The sequence below is a fragment of the Podarcis pityusensis genome (assembly GCF_964106645.2).
Source record: "Podarcis pityusensis genome assembly, chromosome: 13".
NCBI lineage: Eukaryota > Metazoa > Chordata > Lepidosauria > Squamata > Lacertidae > Podarcis > Podarcis pityusensis.
This window is the reverse complement of record NC_138038.1, coordinates 38,163,706-38,184,902: the sequence shown is the minus strand read 5'-3', so window position 1 is coordinate 38,184,902 and position 21,197 is coordinate 38,163,706. Positions and strand designations below refer to the sequence as shown.

General features: G+C 49.6%; 1 protein-coding gene and 1 long non-coding RNA gene across 5 annotated transcripts in view; one reads left to right on the top strand and one right to left on the bottom strand.

Moving 5' to 3' along the window:
* Positions 1 to 184: 184 nt before the first annotated feature.
* LOC308460720 overlaps positions 185 to 21,197 on the top strand; it is a 40,927-nt gene continuing 19,914 nt past the window's right edge. For 3 of the 4 annotated variants that reach the window (XR_013978749.1, XR_013978750.1, XR_013978751.1), the window contains exons 1-3: positions 185 to 589; positions 686 to 753; positions 3,243 to 3,451. This is a non-coding gene — a long non-coding RNA (uncharacterized lncRNA). The remainder of the gene's footprint in view (positions 590 to 685; positions 754 to 3,242; positions 3,452 to 21,197) is intronic. The other variant, XR_013978748.1, reaches the window with a different exon arrangement.
* The window catches only part of LOC308460719 (sacsin-like), a 30,292-nt gene continuing 13,311 nt past the window's right edge, over positions 4,217 to 21,197 (bottom strand). The window contains exons 8-9 of the mRNA XM_080977234.1: positions 10,618 to 20,196; positions 4,217 to 5,708 (exon numbers count right to left, since the gene is read on the bottom strand). Coding sequence (XP_080833360.1) covers positions 4,480 to 5,708; positions 10,618 to 20,196 — 10,808 coding nt within the window. The 3' untranslated portion in view covers positions 4,217 to 4,479. The remainder of the gene's footprint in view (positions 5,709 to 10,617; positions 20,197 to 21,197) is intronic.

Here is a 21,197-nt window from a genome sequence, read left to right as displayed (position 1 = left end):
CCCATCTTTTCTGTGGGCAAGGAGGGAGGAGTAACAACGGTCGCATCTTCGCCATCTTTACTGTGGGCACGCAATGAGGGACTGGAGGCTCGGTGAAGCGACATTTTTTGTGTGGGCAGCCGGCTCAAAGGTGTGATATTTTCTGATATTCACAGCACCGTTCTGCAAAATCTCAGGGCCATACTAACAAGAGTCTTGGTATTTTTAGTGTAGGAAATAGGTTTATTATTATTGGTTAGAAGGGAGGGGGAGCGCGAAAACGATGGAAAGCACCCATCTTTCTTACTGGCAAAGGGAAGTGCAGCGAGGCCGCCATGTTTGCGCCGGGCAGTAAGCGAAGAGCTGAACGAAGGGACATGTCTTTGTTGTTACTACGGCAACTTCCCCGCACCATCCAATGGAGCCGCCATATTTGATGTGGGCAAAGAAGATTAAAGGTCATTTTTGACACTCAGGGAGGCGCCAAATTTTCGTTTTGAAATGCATAAACTAAAACAAAACCAAAACAGGTTTATCGTTCGCGTGGTCAGAGAAGCACCATTATTTATTGTGAGGGAAAAAGTAAGAACAGGAATCCATCAGTGATGAGGTAAGGAAGGAGGGGGGCTGAGGGGATCCCATATTTTAGTCTCTTCTTGAAAAACTCAAATGGTAAGTAATTGCAGTGTTTCTGCATCACTCACAGATTTATGAGGCTTCAACAGCGGAAAGAGCCGTAACTTGTCACCCCCTACGCTGACAGAAACTCCACAGGTGAGGCTCCTTATGCCATTATAATTCTGTGAGGCAATTTCTGCCTGTCATAGTGGGGCAGGGAAATTAAGTTAATTCACCTTAGCTAGGTGAATATGGGAGAAGGAAATTATTGCAATAAGGGTCAGGCTTTCCCAGTCAGCATCCATTTATACATAATTTTCACTTTACTAATAAGGTTCTCAAATGGAGAGCCAGTGTGGTTAGTGTCAGCAACTAGGACCTGGGAGACCAGGGTTCAAATCCTCTTTCAGCCATGAAGCTGCCCTTAGACCAGTCACTGCCTCTCAGCCCAGTCTACCTAGCAAGGTTGTTGTGGGGATTGATTAAGGTGGAAGGGAGAACAGATTGCATGGCTACTGCCAGAAACATCAATCCTGGGTCTCCACCTTGAGCTCCTTGGAGAAAAAGGTGGAATATAAATACAATCAATCAATCAATCAATGCTCTGCTGAAGCAGCTTGTATGCCAGAACAATGCAAATATGTTTAAAACAGGGGAAAAGTTCTGTTCTAATCTATTCATATTTTAATTAAATTAAATTTACAGCACAATTTATCCTGACAACTTAGAATGGCTGACAGTGAAAAAGCCTCATTAAAAAAAAAAAATCAATCACTGCCCAGTCAGTGTTGATTTTTAAATCGTATAATGTAATTTTTACATGTTTTCATTTTGTTATTAATATATACTTTTGTATTGATCTGTTTTGTATATCACTTTGTGTTTCTTTTGCATATAAAGTAATTAAGAAAATTTCTAAACACTGTTAAGTAAAATTTAGACAGTGGTACCTTGGTTCTCAAACTTAATCCATTCTGGGAGTCTGTTTTGACTCCGAAACCATTCAAAAACTAAGGTGCAGCTTCTGATTGGCTGCAGGAGCTTCCTGCACTCAAGAGGAAGCTGTGTTGGACGTTCAGCTTCTGAAAAACGTTTGCAAACCGGAACACTTCCGGGTTTGCGGTGTTCTGGAGCCGATTTGTTTGGCAATTAAGCCGTTTGGGAACCAAGGTACCACTGTACTCCCTTGCTTGCTTTATTGTGTCTCCACTCCAACTCCCTCACAGCTTCTATTTGTTGCTTTTTAAAACACACAAACATGCTTTGTCAGGTGAGTCTCGAAGGCAGTGCAGTTCCATGGATGAGTGCACTCTCAGTTGATCTTAAGGTATCTTGGTGGGACAGGGTGCAAGAAGGGAAGGGCTATAGTAGCTCAGTGGTAATTTGCATGCAGAAGGTCCCATTTCAGTCCTCATGCAGGGATGAAAATATCCCATGTGAAACCTTGCATAGCTGCTGTTAATCAGTGTGGACAATGCATGGTAGTCTGACTCAGCATAAAACAGTTTCCTAAATCCTTAGGTGTTCTCTAAACTCTATTGGACCTAAGCTATTTAGCATCTTGAATTGTGGCTGGAGGCCTTTTGCAGAATTTGGAAATTGGTGCATTTTTTTCTGGCAACTTCCTCCTGTTAGTTCAATAGTCTTCAAGGTCAAGCCAACATGTCATTTGTAGTCACATCACAAAAAAATGAATGATGGCTGTTAGATCTGTACATGATCTTTGTGAGATAACCAGCCTCATACAACCAAGTCTAATTAATACACAAAAGGATTGAGATCATAAAACAAGCTGTCCTTAACCTTGGGAGGGACTCGGTGATCAATCATATGGTTCAACCTCCAGTCTACCTGATGAACTCAGCATGTGAGGTCTGAGTTGGTTGCTGTAGCTCAGTCTCTATGGCTCTTACAAGCTACTCTTGAGTTCCTATACCAATAATTTAGGATTTTCACCATTGTAAGTAAGTCAGGTTTTACTGACTGCAACTTTTTCTGAATGCTGTATGGAAAAGTACATTAATCTGAACTTTGGAGAGTTTATAAGTAAACCATTTTTTAAAACTTATCAAACATATGGTCTTTTTCTACGCTAGGAAAAGAGTGCAACTTTGGGGAAAAAACATCTTGAGGAGACATTTTGGAACTCACTTTAAATTAAGGGCATATTTTAAAGGTTTAACAACCTCTATTTCCACATTTTACTTTGCTGCATGTTTTGTGATTTCAAACCTCTTGATCATGGCATCCAGGAATTCTCCTTTTTATATACCTATATTTCCTTACCACCAACAATCATTTCATCAGGAGAAACAAATAGTTTTGTGACTGAATCCAGGAGTAATCAGAGACTGAATGTCCTTTGAAGCTGAACTCTCATCATTTTGTTCTCTAACTACATTCTCAAAACCAGAGGCAATTGGCACTTTTGCTACACAAAACAACATGTATTTACTCCAGGTTAATTGAGCAAGGATAGCTAATACCCTTTGATTCGATACTGCTGCTCAGTAGCATTAAAAAAACCTGTTTCTCCCAGGTGACATCCTCCCCTTTAAGCATTCCTTAATGTACTCCTACTCAGCATTTTATTGTGTGATCTGCCTGAAAACTTTTTTATTTTTTAACTGCTGTTGGTTTTACAGTGGAACCTTGGGTTATGGCAGGGATCTGTTCCGGAGGCCTCACTGCAACCTGAAAATGACACACATTGAAGCGCCGCATCTGCATATGTACGGTGCGATTTAGAGCTTCTGTGCAAGCCGCAAACCCGGAAGTAACCTGTTCTGGTACTTCCAGGCTTGCCGCGGACATTCGCCAAAGTGGACGCAAGCGGAGGCGGACGCAGAACAAGGTTTGACTGTATTGTTATTTTTACTTTTTAAGGTTGAATTTTCATTGTATTTTGTACTACAGTGGTACCTCGCAAGACGAATGCCTCGCAAGACGAAAAACGCGCAAGACGAAAGAGTTTTCCGTTTTTTGAGTTGTTCCGCAAGACGAATTTCCCTATGGGCTTGCTTCGCAAGACGAAACGTCTTGCGAGTTCGTTTCCTTTTTCTTAAAGCCCCTAAGCCGTTAATAGCCGCTAAGCCGCTAATAGCCGTGCTTCGCAAGACGAAAAAACCGCAAGACGAAGAGACTCGCGGAACGGATTAATTTTGTCTTGCGAGGCACCACTGTATGTTGGTTTTGAGTAGTGTAGCCTTGTGTACTTAGGGTTTTGTTTTTAAAAAGTGGGGTAGGAATTCATTAGTAAAAGTAAACAGTGGTTGTGTTAAGTGATGATTCCATATTGATATTTAAATTGAGCCCTGAAAGGGTTTCTGACCCCTGCAGAACCTTGGCTCCTGCAGCTAACTGGAAGCCACGGAAGTCGCATCAGACGTTAGGGTTCCAAATAATGTTTGCAAACCGGAACACTCACTACCGGGTTTGTGGCGTTCAGGAGCTGAAACGTTAGACTTGCAAGGTGTTTGGGATCCAAGGTATGACTGTACTGAGCTGCACTGACCAACGGTCTGACTCTGTATACAGCAGCTTCCTACTTGGGGGGGGGTGTCATTGGTTCCCCATCTCTGCCACAGCTTGTACAACGTAAGCATGTAACTTAGCTTCATTATTTCTCAACAAAGCAACTTTATTTTTTCTGTATATCAGAAGACAGGTAACAAAGTGTCACTGTTCCAAGAATGGTTATCTAGTCCTGTTTTCTCACATGATACAGTGTTAGTGAGTTAGGAATTGTTTGAAGAGACATCAATTTTCTAAACAGGCCCCGCTCCCATTTTATAATATTTGATCCCAAATGTTTCAGCTACAAGAATGCCCATGTTTATATATTGTCAGTCAAGACTTTAAACAAAAAAATCCTCACAACTCTCATTCTAGGCCAATCCACTTCTTCACCACGCTTAGGATATCTCCAGCTAAAAGCAGCACCTCCTTCTCCTTGCATCTAAGGAAAGCTTCATTGGGAATGGTGGGTGAATTGTGGTAGCTGGGATACTGCGTTCTCTTGTCATCCACGCCATGGTGCCGGAGTTCCTCAATCTGATCAGGCAGCTTTTCCAACTCCTGTCCATAAGAAGCTACCTTACTAGCCAGCATTGGAAGAGTCAGATTCCTGTCAAAGCGACCTCCCTGGTAGTATTCAACTGCTGTCAGGGCTTTCTCCACTGCCCGGTAAGTCTTGTAAAGCAGCCATTCAGTGCTACCCTGACCAGCATTACTGGCTGCCGCCTTCAGATCACACTTGGCTTGCCTTAGCCAGCGCCTGGCCTCCTCCAAGCAGTGAAGTTTTGATTGATCCTTTGAATACTTTGGCCCTCTCTGATGGAAGGACCAGAAGTTGTAGTTGCAGTGGCCTCCTCCTCCTCCTCCACCCCCACCCCATCCTCCTCCACCCCCACCCCATCTTTGCCTGGTGAATTCTGTACGCCTCTCTTGATGCTGATGAGCTTGCTGGTCCCATTCACCCCAAAATTCAGAGCTCCTCTTGTAGGAACCTCTACTTTTGGGTCCCCCTCTGGAGCCACTGGGCGTTCTATTGTTCTCCATCTCCTTGATCTTGTCTTTAAGGTATTTGAAAATTTCATTGGCAGAATCCTCTTGACCTATGTTTTTATCTGGGTGGTAGCACAGATAGAGTCTTCTTAAAGCCTTCCTCCTCTCATCCTCTGACAAGCTCCAAATTTCAGCCAAGCAGGCATCCACTTCTTTCTTTATCTCACTCAGTGGCCTCTCGTACCAGTTGCCGCTTGTAAGTGGTCTTGCAGTACTGCTAGCACCAGGGGAGCCTTCTGCCAAGACCACAGCTTTACTCAGATCAGATGCAGAGTTATTCCTCCGGAAATGGTAAAGGTCATAGGCACTGACTTCTGCATGCTGCCCTCCTCCCAAGTCAACAAGGTATGTGTGTACTTGGCCAGTACCGCTCTGCCGTGGCCCAAGGGCTTCAAGGACCACAGCGTAGAGGTAATGCTCTCTGGGCTTGGAAGAATCCAGATAACCCACGTAATCTTCTGGCAGAAAGGTATGGAGGATGCTCATGTCCAGGCTGTCATACCATTCCTCAGGGATGTCCTCTCCAGGAGGAGGCAGGATATAGGCTGTGATGGGACGATGAGCTGCTTGTGTGTAAAATCCTAGTCCCTCAGAGTTTGGTCAAGTTTGCAAACCTCTGTCTGTAACGGAGCCCCTTAAACATGGCTCCGTCAGTCGCTGGCAGATTCCGACAGTGGTTGCTTTCGGAATCGCTTCCAACATAAAAGCTCCTTAACGGAAACACGTCTTCTGGACTCTCTGCGTGACAGTTTCCGGCGAGGAGTGGGTGTCCCTACAGGAGGTCCTGAAACCTCCCCACTGTTTTCGCTGGAAGTGTCTCTGAGCCATCCCTCCAGCTCCCTTTCCCTCAGCCCAGCTCCTCTCCCCCTACTGGTTCCCTCTTCAGCTGCTGAGTCTCTCCCAACCTGTGTGAGCCCTTTCACTTCCCTTCCTTCCGATGGCAGTTCCCTGACATCCACCTCCCCTCCAGGGCCCCCTTCATCCCCTCTCGCCCCCTCCTCTACGGGCGGTGAGGAGGCAAAACCCCGGAATGAACTTCCTTCATCTTCCGATGTCCCGAACACTTCTCTCCACCTGTTGCGGTTCCTGGTCTCGAAGTACTCCTCCTCCTCAGAGTCCATCTCCCCTTCCCCTTCCGATTCCTTCTACAAAATGCTCGGCTGCCGGGACACCCCATCTCTCCCCTTCTCCCCCTGGGAAAGCCCTGGGATGACACCCATAATTAGCCAAGAAGGGGCTCATCCCTGTGGACACATTCTCGGCATTGTTGTAGGCAAATTCCGCCAGCGCCAACTTTTCTACCCAGTCATTCTCTCTGTCATTGACATAACACCTCAGGTATTGCTGGAGGACCCCGTTTGCTCTTTCCGCCTGCCCGTTGGTTTCAGGGTGCCGGGCAGTCGAAAAGTTGACCTCCACCTGCAGTAAGCTCATGAGCTTCCTCCAGAACCTGGACGTAAATTGTTTTCCTCGGTCTGAGACCACCCTCAATGGCACCCCGTGCAACCTAAAAATGTGTTCTACAAATAACTTCGCTGTCTCTTCCGCCGTGACTGCATGCGAGCAGGCTACAAAGTGGCACATCTTTGTTAGTAGGTCTACCACCACCATGATGGCTGTTTTCCCCTTGGACTTCGGCAGATCAGTCATAAAATCTATCGACACTGCCTCCCAAGGTCGTTCTGGGGTTGGTAAGGGTTCTAATAGCCCCGCCGGTGCCCGCCTCTCCCCTTTGGCTCGCTGGCATTGCTCACACCGTCTTACATACTCCCGTACATCTTCCCTCACCTTAGGCCACCAAAATTCCCTGGTGACCAACCACATGGTTTTGTGTTGTCCAAAATGCCCCGCCGTGGGGCTGTCGTGCAACTGCTTGAGTACCCTCCCTCTTAAGTCTCCTTCAGGGATATACAGTGCCCCTTTGTAATACAAAGCTCCATTTCTTTCCTCGAAACCCCCTGGTTCCTCTCCCTCACCCCTAAGACCTCTGAGCTTATTCTGGGCGTATTCATCATTCTCTGTTTCCTCTACCAGTTCTCTTTGTCCCACCAATGCCGCCCCACACACCCAGCGGTCCTCTGGAATGACATGTCTCTCTTCGGGTGCTCCCTCCTCCTCCAAATATTCAGGTTTGCGTGAGAGAGCGTCCGCCCTAATGTTCTCTGGGCCTGGCACGTAACAAATCTCAAAGTTAAATTTGGAGAACTCCTGGGCCCATCTCACTTGCCGTTGGTTGAGCACTCGTGCCGTCCTCCAATACTCTAGGTTCTTGTGGTCAGTGCACACTTGCACCTTATGTTGTGCGCCAATTAGCAGGTGCCTCCATCTCCGGAACGCCTCATGAATGGCTAGTAGTTCTCGGTCATACACCGTGTAGTTCCTCTCGGATTTGTTCAGCTTTCGCGAAAAAAAGGCACACGGTCTCCACTCTGACTCCTCCTTCCCTGGCTGCAGAAGCACCGCCCCAATCGCTCTGTCTGATGCGTCAGTTTCCACTCTCATCGGTTTTTGTAAATCCACATGCAGGAGTTGTTGTTCCGAGGCGAAGGCCCTTTTTAGTTCCTCAAATGCTCGCTCCGCCTCCTCAGTCCAAACGAACTTCTTCTTACTGCTGAGACAGTCCGTAATGGGCGCCGTCAGGTGGGCAAAGTTTCGGATGAACTTACGATAGAAGTTCCCAAATCCTAGGAACCTCTGCACATCCTTCCTTGTTTTGGGTGTTTTCCATTCCAGCACCGCCTGGACCTTGCCGGGATCCATGGCCAATCCCTTGTCTGACAGGCGATACCCCAGGAATTCCACCTCCTTGGTATGAAACTGACACTTCTCCAGTTTCACCCACAGCTGGTTGGCTTGCAGCCTGCTCAACACTTCTCTGACGTCTCTCACATGCTGCTCCTCATTCTCAGAATACACCAACACGTCGTCTAAGAAGGCCACACAATTCTTGTAAAGCAAAGGCCCCAGGACGTGGTTCATAAACGATTGAAAGCACGCGGAGCCTCCTTGTAGGCCGAAGGGCATAACTAAATATTCAAATGCCCCCAAAGGGGTGAACATGGTGGTTTTCCATTCATCCCCCTTCCTTATTCGTATCAGGTTGTACGCCCCCCTTAGGTCCAGTTTAGTAAAAATCTTTCCCTTCCTGACCCTTGTCAAAATGTCGTCAATCCTGGGCATAGGGAAAGCCACTGGTTCTGACACTGCATTTAAGGCCCTGAAGTCACACACAAGCCTCGGCTTGTTCGTGTTTTTTTTATCCACAAAAAACACTGGGCTGCCCCCCACCGCCCTGGACTCTCTGATGAACCCTCTCTTCAGGTTCTTGTCAATGAACTCTCTTAGCTCCTGCATCTCTCTGTCTGACATGGCGTACAGCTTGCCTACAGGGAGCTGTGCCCCAGGGAGTAAATTGATTTGACAGTCAAAGGGTCTATGCGGGGGTAATTGGTCAGCTTCCCTTTCGCTGAAGACGTCGCGGAGATCTGCGTATTGTCGTGGTACCTTCACGTTCTCCGTTACTTCAGTCCCTGCTAGGGTGGCTTGGGCCCCTGCCAAATCCTTTCCCTCTTTGCAGTGTTCTAAGCAATGTGCTGAACCAAAAGAAACCACTCTCTGATGCCAGCCCACCAGCGGATCATGTAACGCTAGCCAGCTCATCCCCAATATAATGGGAGCTCCTCCCAAGGTGGCCACATTAAACGCTATCAGTTCGGTGTGCCTTGCCACCTTCATTATCATTGGGACGGTCTGCAAGCTGACTTCTCCTCCCAACAGCTCCCTGCCATCGATCGTGGTCACCTGCAGGGGGTTGCTTAAAGGGATCGTCTGTATCTGGTGTTCAGCTGCAAACTCTTTGCTCATGAAATTGCAGGAGCTGCCTGAGTCCAACAGCGCCTTTATCTTTAGAGGGTGTCCGTTTGGCAGCTCTAGCGCCACTTCTATCACTAGGGCGGGTTTAGGAGGTTCTGGCGTGGGCACTTTCACTGCTCTTTGGCCTGACTGCTGTGCCCCGACGGTGGCAGCCAGGCGTTGGCTTTTACTTGCTTCGGTATTTCTTCCTCTCTTCCCTCCACAGCTCCTACCATCCCTTGCCATTCCTTCCTCTGGGGGCAGACTCTGGCAAAGTGACCTGGCTGTTGGCAGAGATAGCATTTCCGGGCGCCTTTTCCCTCCTTCTTTCCCCCCTCACTGGGCTTTGAAACTGCGCGCGCGCGCGCTGTTCCGATTTCCATCGGCTCTGCCGGCGGGAAAGTTGGCTCTGGAATGTCTGGAATGCGGAACTCCTTCCAACGTTCCCCCTTCCCTTCCCGCCTCTCCAATGCTCTCGCCTCCTGGCGCGCTCCTATGGTCAGCGCTGATTTGGTCAGCTGGTCCATAGACTCCGCCCTGGGCGCCCGGGAAAGTTCGTCTTTCACAGCCGAAGAAAGCCCTTCTTCAAAAAGCATTTGAATGGGTTCCGCCGATAGATCCCACCCCAATTTATGGATCAACATGGTGAATTCAGTCCAGTACTCACGGACAGATCGGCTCCCCTGTTTGCAAGCCATTAACTGTCTGCGGACCACTCCCTGTTCAATATCGCTGGAAAACATCAGATCCATGGCGCGAAAGAACTTCATCGTGTCCTTTAGGACGTCACTATTCGCTGCCATCAGGGGTCTAACCCAGTCTCTCGCCCCCTTTTCAAGATGCCCAATCACGAAAGCCACTCTTGATTCCTCGTCAGGGAATTCATCAAACTGCAGATTGAGGGCATATTGCATCTCTGTCCGAAAGCCATGATAGTCTTTGGGCTCCCCCCCAAACTTCTGCACCAATCCTGGTACCTTTCTGACGAGCTGGGTGTCTTTCCCCTTTTTGTCTGCATCCTGAGCCCTCCTCTCCTCAAGCCTCGCCGTCTGCAGCGCTAGCTGGACCTCCAACACCCGGTACCTTTCTTCCAGGCTTGGACCCGCTCCAGCTCCTGCTTCTCCGGTTCCGGCTGGGTTGCTCATGATGCCTTCTCCTGCACAAGCTGCTCACGAAGACTGTCGGAATGCTGTGATGGGACGATGAGCTGCTTGTGTGTAAAATCCTAGTCCCTCAGAGTTTGGTCAAGTTTGCAAACCTCTGTCTGTAACGGAGCCCCTTAAACATGGCTCCGTCAGTCGCTGGCAGATTCCGACAGTGGTTGCTTTCGGAATCGCTTCCAACATAAAAGCTCCTTAACGGAAACACGTCTTCTGGACTCTCTGCGTGACAGTTTCCGGCGAGGAGTGGGTGTCCCTACAGGAGGTCCTGAAACCTCCCCACTGTTTTCGCTGGAAGTGTCTCTGAGCCATCCCTCCAGCTCCCTTTCCCTCAGCCCAGCTCCTCTCCCCCTACTGGTTCCCTCTTCAGCTGCTGAGTCTCTCCCAACCTGTGTGAGCCCTTTCACTTCCCTTCCTTCCGATGGCAGTTCCCTGACATAGGCATTTAGGTTTGCTGGCAGCTGCAAGGGCACTTTGTTTTTCTCTAGCACCTCAGCAATTTCCTTAGGCCTTTGGCAAACCAAAATCTGCTCAAGGACCATCAGGGTCCACGGGCTAAATCTTTGTCCTAAAAGCCTATTCAGTTCTGTGGCTAAATTGCCAGAGAACTCCACAGCCCACCGTACATCTTTGCTCTCCTGGTGTGCAAGGTAAAGCTGCAGTTTGCCATCTGGCATTGTTGCAGCATACACTGTCTTGGCACACTGGGTTCCTTCCACACTCTGCGAATTGTGCACCATGGTTGTGCACACTTTTTCACAACAAACCACTTCTAGCCGCTCTGGTGAGAAGCGTCCTTCAAACATGCATTCCACTTCCTCTACTTTTGTCCCACCCTGCCATTTAAGCAGTGCAACCAGAGCATGCTGGAACTTGCAAGACATGAGTAGTTCTTGTAGCCAGTTTTGGAACTCACAGTGTTCCCCATAGGTACAGAGTTTCAGAGAGGACTCTTCCAGCTGCTCTTCAATGATATCTAACAAGTTCTTGGGGCGCAAGGCTTCAGGCAGCCAATGCAGAAGCCTCTGCTGCTCATACTTGTCATGAGGTAGCTGACATATTGAGAGATCTATCAGAAAGCGAAATTTGCACTGCAAGCCCTGGGGTTCCTGGCCAGACTTGTAAAAACTAAAGATGAGGCTGTTTGATGGATATAGCTTCCCATCAGCACAAGGCAGATGCAGTTCTTTCAGCTCTGAGAAATCCATTTGATCCTTTGCTTCATCTAAGAGCTGGAAGAGGAACTGAGTGGCCCTGAGCACTGTTTTGGTGAGGTTGGCATGCAGTTTAGCCTGCCTTACAGTCTCTGCATGAATTCTGGCCAGAACACTGGCATAGTGATGGATGCTTGCCTCATCTTCCACTCCCAATTTCTCCAGGACATCCATATAGGCAGCTAGCTTTGGTGGTAGCTTGTAAAGATACGGCCGGAAGTCCTTTGGGTATTTTAATGAGACCACCACATTCTGGGCCTCTGCTACCTCACCGCCATCCACTAGTACCACAGGGAATCCCTTTAAGCAGCCAGTCTCTAACGTTTGCTGTTGCGACAAATAGCCATAAGCTGACTTTAGGACATCCTCTCGAGTTTTCCTAGCTTTCGGAGTGTCACATGGTGCCTGGCATACGTTTCTTAGATTCTCCAAGACTAAATGGGCTGGCAAGGTGCGCAGCACTCCCAGTTGTTTTAGGATGGTTTCTTTATTTTCCCCAACATATAGAACAGAAGGCAGAATGACCGCTGAAGTCCACACCAGGTCTGCTTTCACAGTTAACAAGGAACCTTGGGGTGCCACAGGAGTATTACACTGCACGTATGGCGAGTGAAGGCAACACAGATCTTCAGAGATCTTCTTTGGCAATAGGAAACGGATCTTGGACACTGTTTTCAGGAAGGCCTCTGAGAAGGTTTCACTGGAAAGCAAGTAGCTCCAGAGTGCTCTCCTCCTTTTATCAAGATCATGGGCACCATCCTTCAGTTTTCCAGCCCTCAATGCTTCTTTTGCAATTTGGGTAGCCAACACTCGAAAGTATTCCTCAGAGATCTCTTGCCGCAAGCCCACATCAAGTAAGAACTCTTTCAACTCCCTTATATTCTCTGGCCACACTGAGTCATAGAATTTGCGTGGCACGAACAGAGAATCCATTCTCAACTCCTTGAAACACATTTTCTCCTCATAAAAGTAGGACACAGGACGCATCACACCTTGCTTGTCCCGGATGAAGGCAAAAGACTGGAATGTTGTCACCACTGTCTTTTTCTCGGCCTGATATTCCTCAGGATAATGCCTCTTGATAAGGAGGAGTAATCTCACAGCCTCCAGTACACGAGCTTCGGGGAGATGGGGCAGCCGAGGCAAAAGCTGCTGTACAAACTGCTGCAAATCGTTCATTACACCAATATTCAAGCTCTTACTGAGATGTCGGTTCAGCGAGCTATCACTCAGCAGGACAGTCTTCTCATCTACCTCATAAAGCTCCTGGAATTTCTTGGTTTCCTTTGGAATCTTTGATTCCAAGATGTAGATATTCCCGTACGAAGCCAACGAAACGTGCTTCCCTTGGTGTGTTTTAAACACAGGCAAGGATTTCAACTTGCTTAGCGATCCATGGTCATTCTTCAGCGTCTCCAGTTGGCTGCTTAGGAACCGCAACAGCGCTTCAAACTCCCACCCTTTGAGCGCATCCCAACACAGGTCATGATGAGCTGCCAGTTGTTCCAGCACTACTGTAGGATTCTCGATCTGCAACACACATGGCAGAATGCAATGTGCAGCGAGCTTTGGAGGCAAAAGAGAGGAGTCCAACTTGGAAAAGCCCAGTTTGTGGAGAATTTCAGTAACAGTGCTTGCTTGCCCAGGCATTATCGTGTTGAGGGACTCAAGGGGAACCAAGAACTTAGTGCAGCCACAACACACAGGGAGCATGGCACAACCTTTGAAGAGGGAAACTAGCTCTGCAAACATATTTTTCATTGTGTCTGAATTCGCAGTCATGCAAATCTGGTTCTCAAAGAAAGCCCACAATTCACTGAGCCATTCCTGGCCTTTATCAGTACTGACCCTGTTGTCCAAAGACAGCATCTCCTTGATGAAGGCCACAGAATTAGAGAGTGTAAAATCCTTTAGGAATCCCATATTTACTAATAGCTGCCTGGCCTTTCCATCAATTCGGCAGCCAAAGAAACAGTCCTGATGGTGTGGGAAAAGACTGTGCACACTGCTATGGTATGGAGGACACTGCTGAGTGAAGCACCTCAGCATGTTATCTTGGGTCACCAGCAAAGGGAGACCTTCCAGGCAGCTTTTGTCATCAGGAAGAAGCTTACTGAGGCAGAACTCGAGGAGAGCAGAACAGTAGCAGCTATTCTTCACAGGTGTCAGATGAAGTGGGCAGGGCAGGAGAAAGTTGGGCAGGTTCTTGAGGAAGCAGCAGAGGGAAGGAGAATCGAGGGTTAGGATATCAACTCCTGCCTTGACAAAATGGTCGCGTACCAATTGCAAATGTTGGAAGGCAGGGACAAAATTCATGCCCAGACTCTGAAGAGTAAGCTCAAGAACCTCACTTATCTCAGACTGCAGGAAATAGGGATCATTGGTTGGGTGGCCCAGTCTGGGTGCACTCCAGTGCACACTCACTTCTTCCACCTTAAATCTATACTTGAAATTAATCTCCTTCTGGTACACAGGGACCAAGGGAAGCTGCTCCATGTATGCCAGTTCATACACACGGGTCACCAGCTGTTGCCATGCTGGGGGGACATCCCTTGTCACAAATGGGAAATACTGCAAATAGTTTGATTCCAACCACTTCTCACATGCAGTCAGGGAGTGGAACTGCAGTGGTGTATCATTCAGTGCCTGGCGCAGCTCATAAAGCAAGTGGCAGTACAATGGGGCAATGAGACACTGCAGCAGCAAGTTATTCCAGGACATATTGGCACCACCTTCACCATCATCCTTCCGCAAGCCACGGCGAGCAGAGTCCACAGCAAAGTTCCCATTGATGTGGATGGGAAGGCCTGTTTCTTCCAGAAGCGGCAGTGTGCAGAAGGCCCTACCAGGTGGCCGTCCGTCAAAACAAGCTGCCACACCCCCACACGCCAAGTCCATGTTTTGCACGGTATTGTCACTCTCAAGCCCAATCTGCCTACCTACCAGCCAGTTGCTGGAAACTTCGGAGATACTACTCTTCACCTTCATTCTGTAGAAGACTCTCATTGGCTCGCCATCATCCATTCCACCTGCTGCAGCAGCCTGTTGGAGACGTTTCTGGTATTCCAGTCTTTCAGGCTCACCACCTTCAGCCTCTACCCGCAGCACCTCCTTCGGTGTCCCTCCCCTCTCACTTATTATAGAGAAGACCACGCAGCGAACGTGGTTGAGGAACATCACAAGGCTGTCGGCTTCTTCAATGAGAGCCACCACAATTTTCTTCATGTCTTGCTCGGACACAGAGCTCTGGCAGATACGGGATGAGGCTGCACCATCAGGAGTACGTAAGGGTAACCGGAAAACTGTGCCTTGTTCCAAGTTAAACACATCAGGTAAAAAGGTATTATAAACATCACGGATGGTGTCTTTGACTTCTTTAGCAAGGTTGTACATTCCACCAGGTGAGATCTCATCAGAATCAGGGAGGTAGTGCAACATGGGGTCAAAGACGCACAGAGCACTGTCCCCCGTCACAAAGGCAGGGCAGTCAGTCAAGTGATAAACTGTATTGAAACCTAGTCCATATTTGCCGGTAGCATCTCTCCTCCCACCTTTGCCACCAGAGCCCAAGCGCTGGATCCCTTCTATGTCACACCTCTGGAAGGTGCGGTCATTGTAGATGCAAAGTGCCGGGCCTTGAAGTTCATTCCACTCCTTGCTGAAGACGCGATCAGTCGGGTGCTGTCGCCGATCCCAGACAAAGTGGACAAGATTTGCACCAGCATCGTCTGCATTCTGCAGCAGCTCCTTCAGCACATCCTGTGAAGAGGAGTAGTCACCGAGGATGTTGGCCAGCCGGGTGCAGATTTCTTCCTTGGCTCCAAAATCTGTGGCCCAGGAAGAGAGACCCTGAATCCGCTGGCGTGACAAGACACGACCTTTTGTGGTCTGAATGCCACAGCGCATAGCAATTTCCCGCGGGATCATGGCATGACAGAGCAGGGTCCCTTTCTCATGTGGAAGCCATGGTGTGTCATCAAAGAGGAGTTTGGGCAATGGACGAAGGACTTTGTGTTTGTCTGGGAAAAAGACACTCTGGGCTTCATAAGGACTCAACTGTTGACCCTCTGGCAGGGCCTCGGCCAGCCCTACAGTGATCAACCTGACAACTAGGTCCAGATGCCCTTTGGAAAGAGACTGTCCAGCTCCCTCCTTGGCCAAAGTCTGCAACACAGTGGCATAGTCCTTCACTTTGAAAGTCGCAGGCAACCCAACACACTCCCACAGCATCTTTTGCTTCTGGTACTCCTGAGGCAGCTGGAAGAGGTATGGAGCAGCATCAAAGAACAGGCAATGGGCCACACTGCACACTGACACAAAGCCAGTGTCCATGAAAACAAAGGGGAATGTCCTTGCCCTTTGGGACACCTCCACCTTGGACAGAGGGTTCATCTGCACTATTTTATTCAGGAACGCATAGCAGATTTGTGCTATGTTTCCCAGCTCCATTCTGGACAGGGCATTGGAACTACGTGATGCTTCCTCCAGTTGCGTCAGCACTGTAGATATTGGTGGCTGACGATTCAGTCCTAGGAATTCCTTTAGCTCCATGGAGAGCTTCAAGCCTTTACCAAGGGCTGTCTTGTCCAGGACAGGCTCAGTCAAGCCTACCAGGGGGTGCAGCTTATGGTAGTAAACCTCTTTGGGGCAGCAGAGTTTGCGTTGGTTAGCAGGTAGTACTGCTGGCAAGAAGGGAATGTCTCTGAAAGTAACCTGGGTAGTGTTGCTGTAGCTTTCTTGCAGGTGGTCCTCAAGGAGCTCTAGGATGCAGCGGGCACGCTGGCAGGCCTTGACTGGGTCATGACTCCACAAGGCTGCCACAGTTCTGGCTCGGGCTATCAGTTCCTCCATTTCTACACAATCTTTGGCCATGCCAAGATGCTCCAAGCGCAACAGCCTCTCTGGTTCCAGAAACCCTGTGCCTGTGGGGAAACGGCCATCTTCAGGAGCGTAGAGAGGTGCAGCGCAGCCCCTTGGGTGTACAAGTTCTTTAATGTTTCTCAGCAAACTATTGGGGACAGTTGGAATGCAAGGCCAGGATGTCAGGATCTTATTCACGCCAGCATCATTCATATCCAGAGCACGAAGAATGAGGACATCGCGATCAGGCACTGCCAGCTGAGCAAGATTGGGCAAAACAAGCTCACAGAGGAATCGTGCCCAATTGTAGGTGTTTGGCAACAGGACGTCCCCCTGGATGCAATCTCTGAAGTTCATCTTCACCCAATCTGGAACTGACACTGCCATCTTTGGCTCTGGCAAAAGTAAAGAGAAGACCCTGAAAGCTATAGGTTCCAGATGCTCCTGACAGGTAATGTCAGAATTGAGGATACAGGCATCCTGGGCTGGGCACCATCGCTGTCCATCAGAAAAGAGAACTGGCTGTTCCCCATCAACACCATTGACTAAGGCTTGGTAGAAGGCCTTGACTGTTTCACTGAATGGGTGCTTGGCACTGCGCACGTCAGGCCAGAAAGCATGGTACTCATAGTCCTCCAGCAATCCTTCCTCGTACATGTCCCGGAGCAGGGACAGTGCTCCAAGCCAGGCACCCAGCACGGAATCCCGTAAGAGCGCCTTGTTCCATTTCCCCTTCTCAGTAGCTTCCCAGAGTCCTTTGCGATTACTCTGCACAGCAAAGACTGCCGTGAGATGCAACGGGAGTCCAGTTTCAATAGGAAGAGGTAGAAAGCAGAAGGCACGGCCCTTAAAACCATCTACATCTGGAACCCATTTTCCAGCAGCAGTGGCGGGGCGGAGGGGCAAAGCAACGCTAGCAACAGGAGGCGAGAAATGGACATCCTTTTCTTTTCCCTGTTTGAAGACCTGAAGGGCTTCTCCTTGAGCAGAGCAGGAGTGCAGCAGGTAATGGCTGGTGACCACACTCGACTTCCATGTTGCTGTCAACTGCACAATAGTGGACGTACCCATCCTGACAAGTGCTTTCCTGCTCACTGTGGCTAATGGCTGGGTGGTTTCTGGGGAACTGGAACCATGAGGAAGGTGGGTCAGTGACACCTCCTGCACTTTTCTCAGGAAGATCAGCAGGTACTTGTACATCTCCTGGAAACCAATTTGCAAGGATTTGATTCGACTGGGTCCAAATGGATCACGGCAGATCTGAGAGTCCTCTGCCTCCTCCTCAGTGCGGAAGGGCAGGCGGAGGAGCGTGCCTTGGTAATCATCTCCAGGTTGACAGCCAAAGATTCCTTTGAATGGTCGAAATTGTTCAGGAAATCCAGCGGCGACTTTTCGGTTCAATGTGAGACGCATGCCTGGTTGGCCTGAATTACGGATATGCTTCCGAAGGTGGGTGATGTTTGGGTCAAAGATGAGCATGGTGTGGCCACTGAGAAGAGAGGGCACATCAGTGATGTGGTAGACAGTGCAGAAGCCCAGCCCAAAGCGACCAATCTTGTCATCCTGCCGTTCCTTGGTAGCTGCACCTAGACGGATGATGTTAGAGAAATCTGTCTCGGTGAAGAACGCATCATTCTGGGCCCAAAGTGCGGGGCCCTGGCAGGCAGCCATGCCCGGGTCCAGGAGTCCTTCAGTGGTACCGTTATGCTCACGGAGATCGACTAGGAAGCGGCAAGTTTGGGCGCCAGCATCCTCAGCATTTTGCAGCAGTTCCAGGAACACATCTGCATCCTGGCTGTATTCACGAAGGATGTTACGGATCCGGAGGGTGATTGGCTCCGAAGGACCCCACGCCTGAGCCTCCAACACTTCCAAGCCTGAAAACCGTGTGCTTAGCATTTCCACACCATGGAAGGTAGCAGTGGCAGAGGAAACAGATTCGTGCACCAAAGTAGGTGGGTCGCCATCCAGCTCAGCAAGGTGTGCCCGATCCATGTCACAGTACAGCACAGAACTGGCCGGGCGTAGAACAAAACCGGACAGTCCTTGAATCCGCACAGGCACTGGCATTTCCCTTTCTCCATGGTAGCCATGAGCGCACAGCCAGTCCAGGACAGCTATCACGAGGAGCAGTTCAGCATGCATGCCGCCTTGTGGTCGGGCATTGATTTGATCTGCCAACTTCTGCATTGCTTGGCACACTTCCTCCTCTTTTGGTAACTTATGGACCCCCCATGCTGCAAACAGCTGGCTGTAACCTTGGAAGTCCAGAGGCACTCGTGACATCAGGGCTGTAAGGTCTAAGCCATCAGGGTAGGCCAGCACCACATCTGCAGCCAATGAGAAGCCAGTCCCATTCCACACCACAGGTCCCACAGGTGGCTTCTGGAAGTCCCTCAGGTGCTGTTGCATGTGCCGATAGATGCTGTGCAGCTTTGTAGTTAACACAAAGGCCTCCTCAGGGTGACATCCCTGTGCCAAGGCAGCTAGATTCTCCATCACTTTCTCTGGTGGAGGAGAGTTCTCCAGACCCAGTTCTTTTGCAGCTTCTGGCCGAAAAGCATTAGTCAGTCCCATGACCAGCCCGACAAGAGCAGCGTACCTCTCCGAGCGAAGCAATTCAGGTGCCAAGAAATCTCCAGCTGCCGCCAATGTGGAAGTGTTGGTGGCGGGCACCCAAGGCAGGGACCGCAGCCGCTTCAGCTCCTTTAAGGAGAAGCGTGAGAGTAGAGGAGTCTCATTGCAGACCCGGATGAGTGCCTGTGATTTGGCACTGGCATCTGCAGCCTCTTGCAGTTGACCAACTTCCTCCGCAGCCATCAATGCATCTGCTGGACAGACAGCACTGAGATCAGATTTCAGGCCCAGAACACGAAGGATTCGCAGTGCTGCTGGCTCCCCGAAGGGCCCTGTGGGGAAGCGGCAAGGTCTCAATAAATCCTGCAAAGTGCGATTCTCTGGATCATAGAGGTCACTGGGCCTGCCCAACCTTCCTGATCCGCAATCCAGGAATGGCAGCTCACGACACAAAGTTTGCAGCTCTCGGCTCTGGCTGAAGAGGGAGTCCCCATTGTGCAGCACCCACAGCATGAGCCGCTTGGCTTCCTGTGCCCAACTGGCATATGCCCCCTTCGTCATCGCCTTGATGCACAGCAGGCACAGATCTGGCGTCCCCAGGAGCTTCTGCCCGATTAGCAAGAGCAGGTGGCGTTCAGCTTCATTATGACACAACAGCACAGGCTCTGGAGTTAGCAGATCCGAGGGCACTGGTGGAACCAGGTTCTTCTCTAAAGCCAGGTGGTGCTGGGCTGGCACCAAGCCAGACCTGGTGGGTGGAAGGAGGGAGGGCATCTTGAAGAAGAGCGGCAACTCAGTTAGGACTTCGGCTTCTTTGGGGGAAAGCGACGCAGCCGTGGAGAAAAAAGCACTCAGGCTCTTGATTTGGCAGGTGGGCAGAGATGCAACGCGACCAGCCACAGATGCCACCCCTAAATGGGCAAAGACCTGCAAGACACTCCCAGGCATGGGTTCTAGGACGTACTCTCTCAGCTGGCGGTGGCACCATTCTGGCTGCCAGCTCCGGACCACAGTGCATCCCAGTCTCTCCAGAATGCCAGCCACTTCGTCCGGCAGACAACGCCCCTCGTGGCTCTGGAACAGCAGAGTAGGCTGAGGCAGCAGCCGTGCCAATTGGATTCCACTGTGGGAGTTCTGTAGAGGAGTCAGTGGTATCAGGGGGCATCCCTTGAAGGGTGCCAGGGAGGGAGCATGGCGACTCAGGAAACTCCAGAAAGCAGAAAGCCACTCAAGCGGGGGCTGTTTTGGGTACTCCTTTGGGCACCAAGATACAGGAGCAGGGTTGCTGCTGACCCAGTCCTTAGGGAGAGATCCACGAAGGTTCTGCTCAATGACATTTTGATCCATGGAAACAAAGTTCCTGAATAACCCTGAATATGAGAGAGAGAGAGAGAGAGAGAGAGAGAGAAAGAAATCAGCAACCACCATTTGTGTGCACTTACATTTCCTGTTGGGAGCAAAGTGGCTATGTATACACGACTTCTATGCCCAGCACTGAAAACTACTTTGGATGCAACTGAACTCCAATATGTATAGGTCTGTGAATGATTTGGTATCACAATGATGCTAGAGCACTGCTGAAGCAAAGTGAGCCTGAAACTGATCAGCGTACCAAAAACCAGCGTGGTGTAGTGATTACAGCAGGCAGATGCAAACTGTGGCCCATCAGATATTGCTGAACTACAACTCCCATCATCCCAGGCCATTGGCCATGATTAAGGGAGCTGGTGAAAGTTGTAGTTCGTCAACATCGAGAGGGCCAAATGTTGCCTGCCCCTGGATTAGAAAATAAGACTAAGGCAAAGGGGGACAACCTTCAGCCCTTGCTCTAATTTCATGCAGGTGGTGGAGGACGACCCAACAGAGAATGATGGAAGGGTGGCGGAATCCACTGCAAGCAATCAGATCAGACCTTTGACAAGAGTGATCCATCTCTACTGGTGGCTGGGGGGAAATGTTCCCCAACCCTGTGCTTAAGGGTTCAAATGCCCAAACTAGCTGTGAAGTTAATTTGTTTACCTGGAGACAGCCACTCTACTGCTATTTGGTGTCACGCTCACTATCTTTCCACCTAATCTATTTTACAGTGTTGCTGGGAGGAGAAAATGGCACCTGTGTGTAAAAAGCATGTGTTTGTACATGGTAGAACATTTACACTGGTGGCAGCCAGCCTGGTGCCCTGTGGATGCTGTGGATTACCATCCCCATAATCTCTGACCGTTGGCCATGCTGGCTGAGGCTGAAGGAAGTTGAAGTCTAGCATGGCCAGTGAAAATAGGAGTTGTAGTCTAACAGCATCTGAAGGACACCAGGGTGGGGAACCCATAAAACACCAGAAGCTGATCATGGTGCACCCAGGAAACTGAAAGTC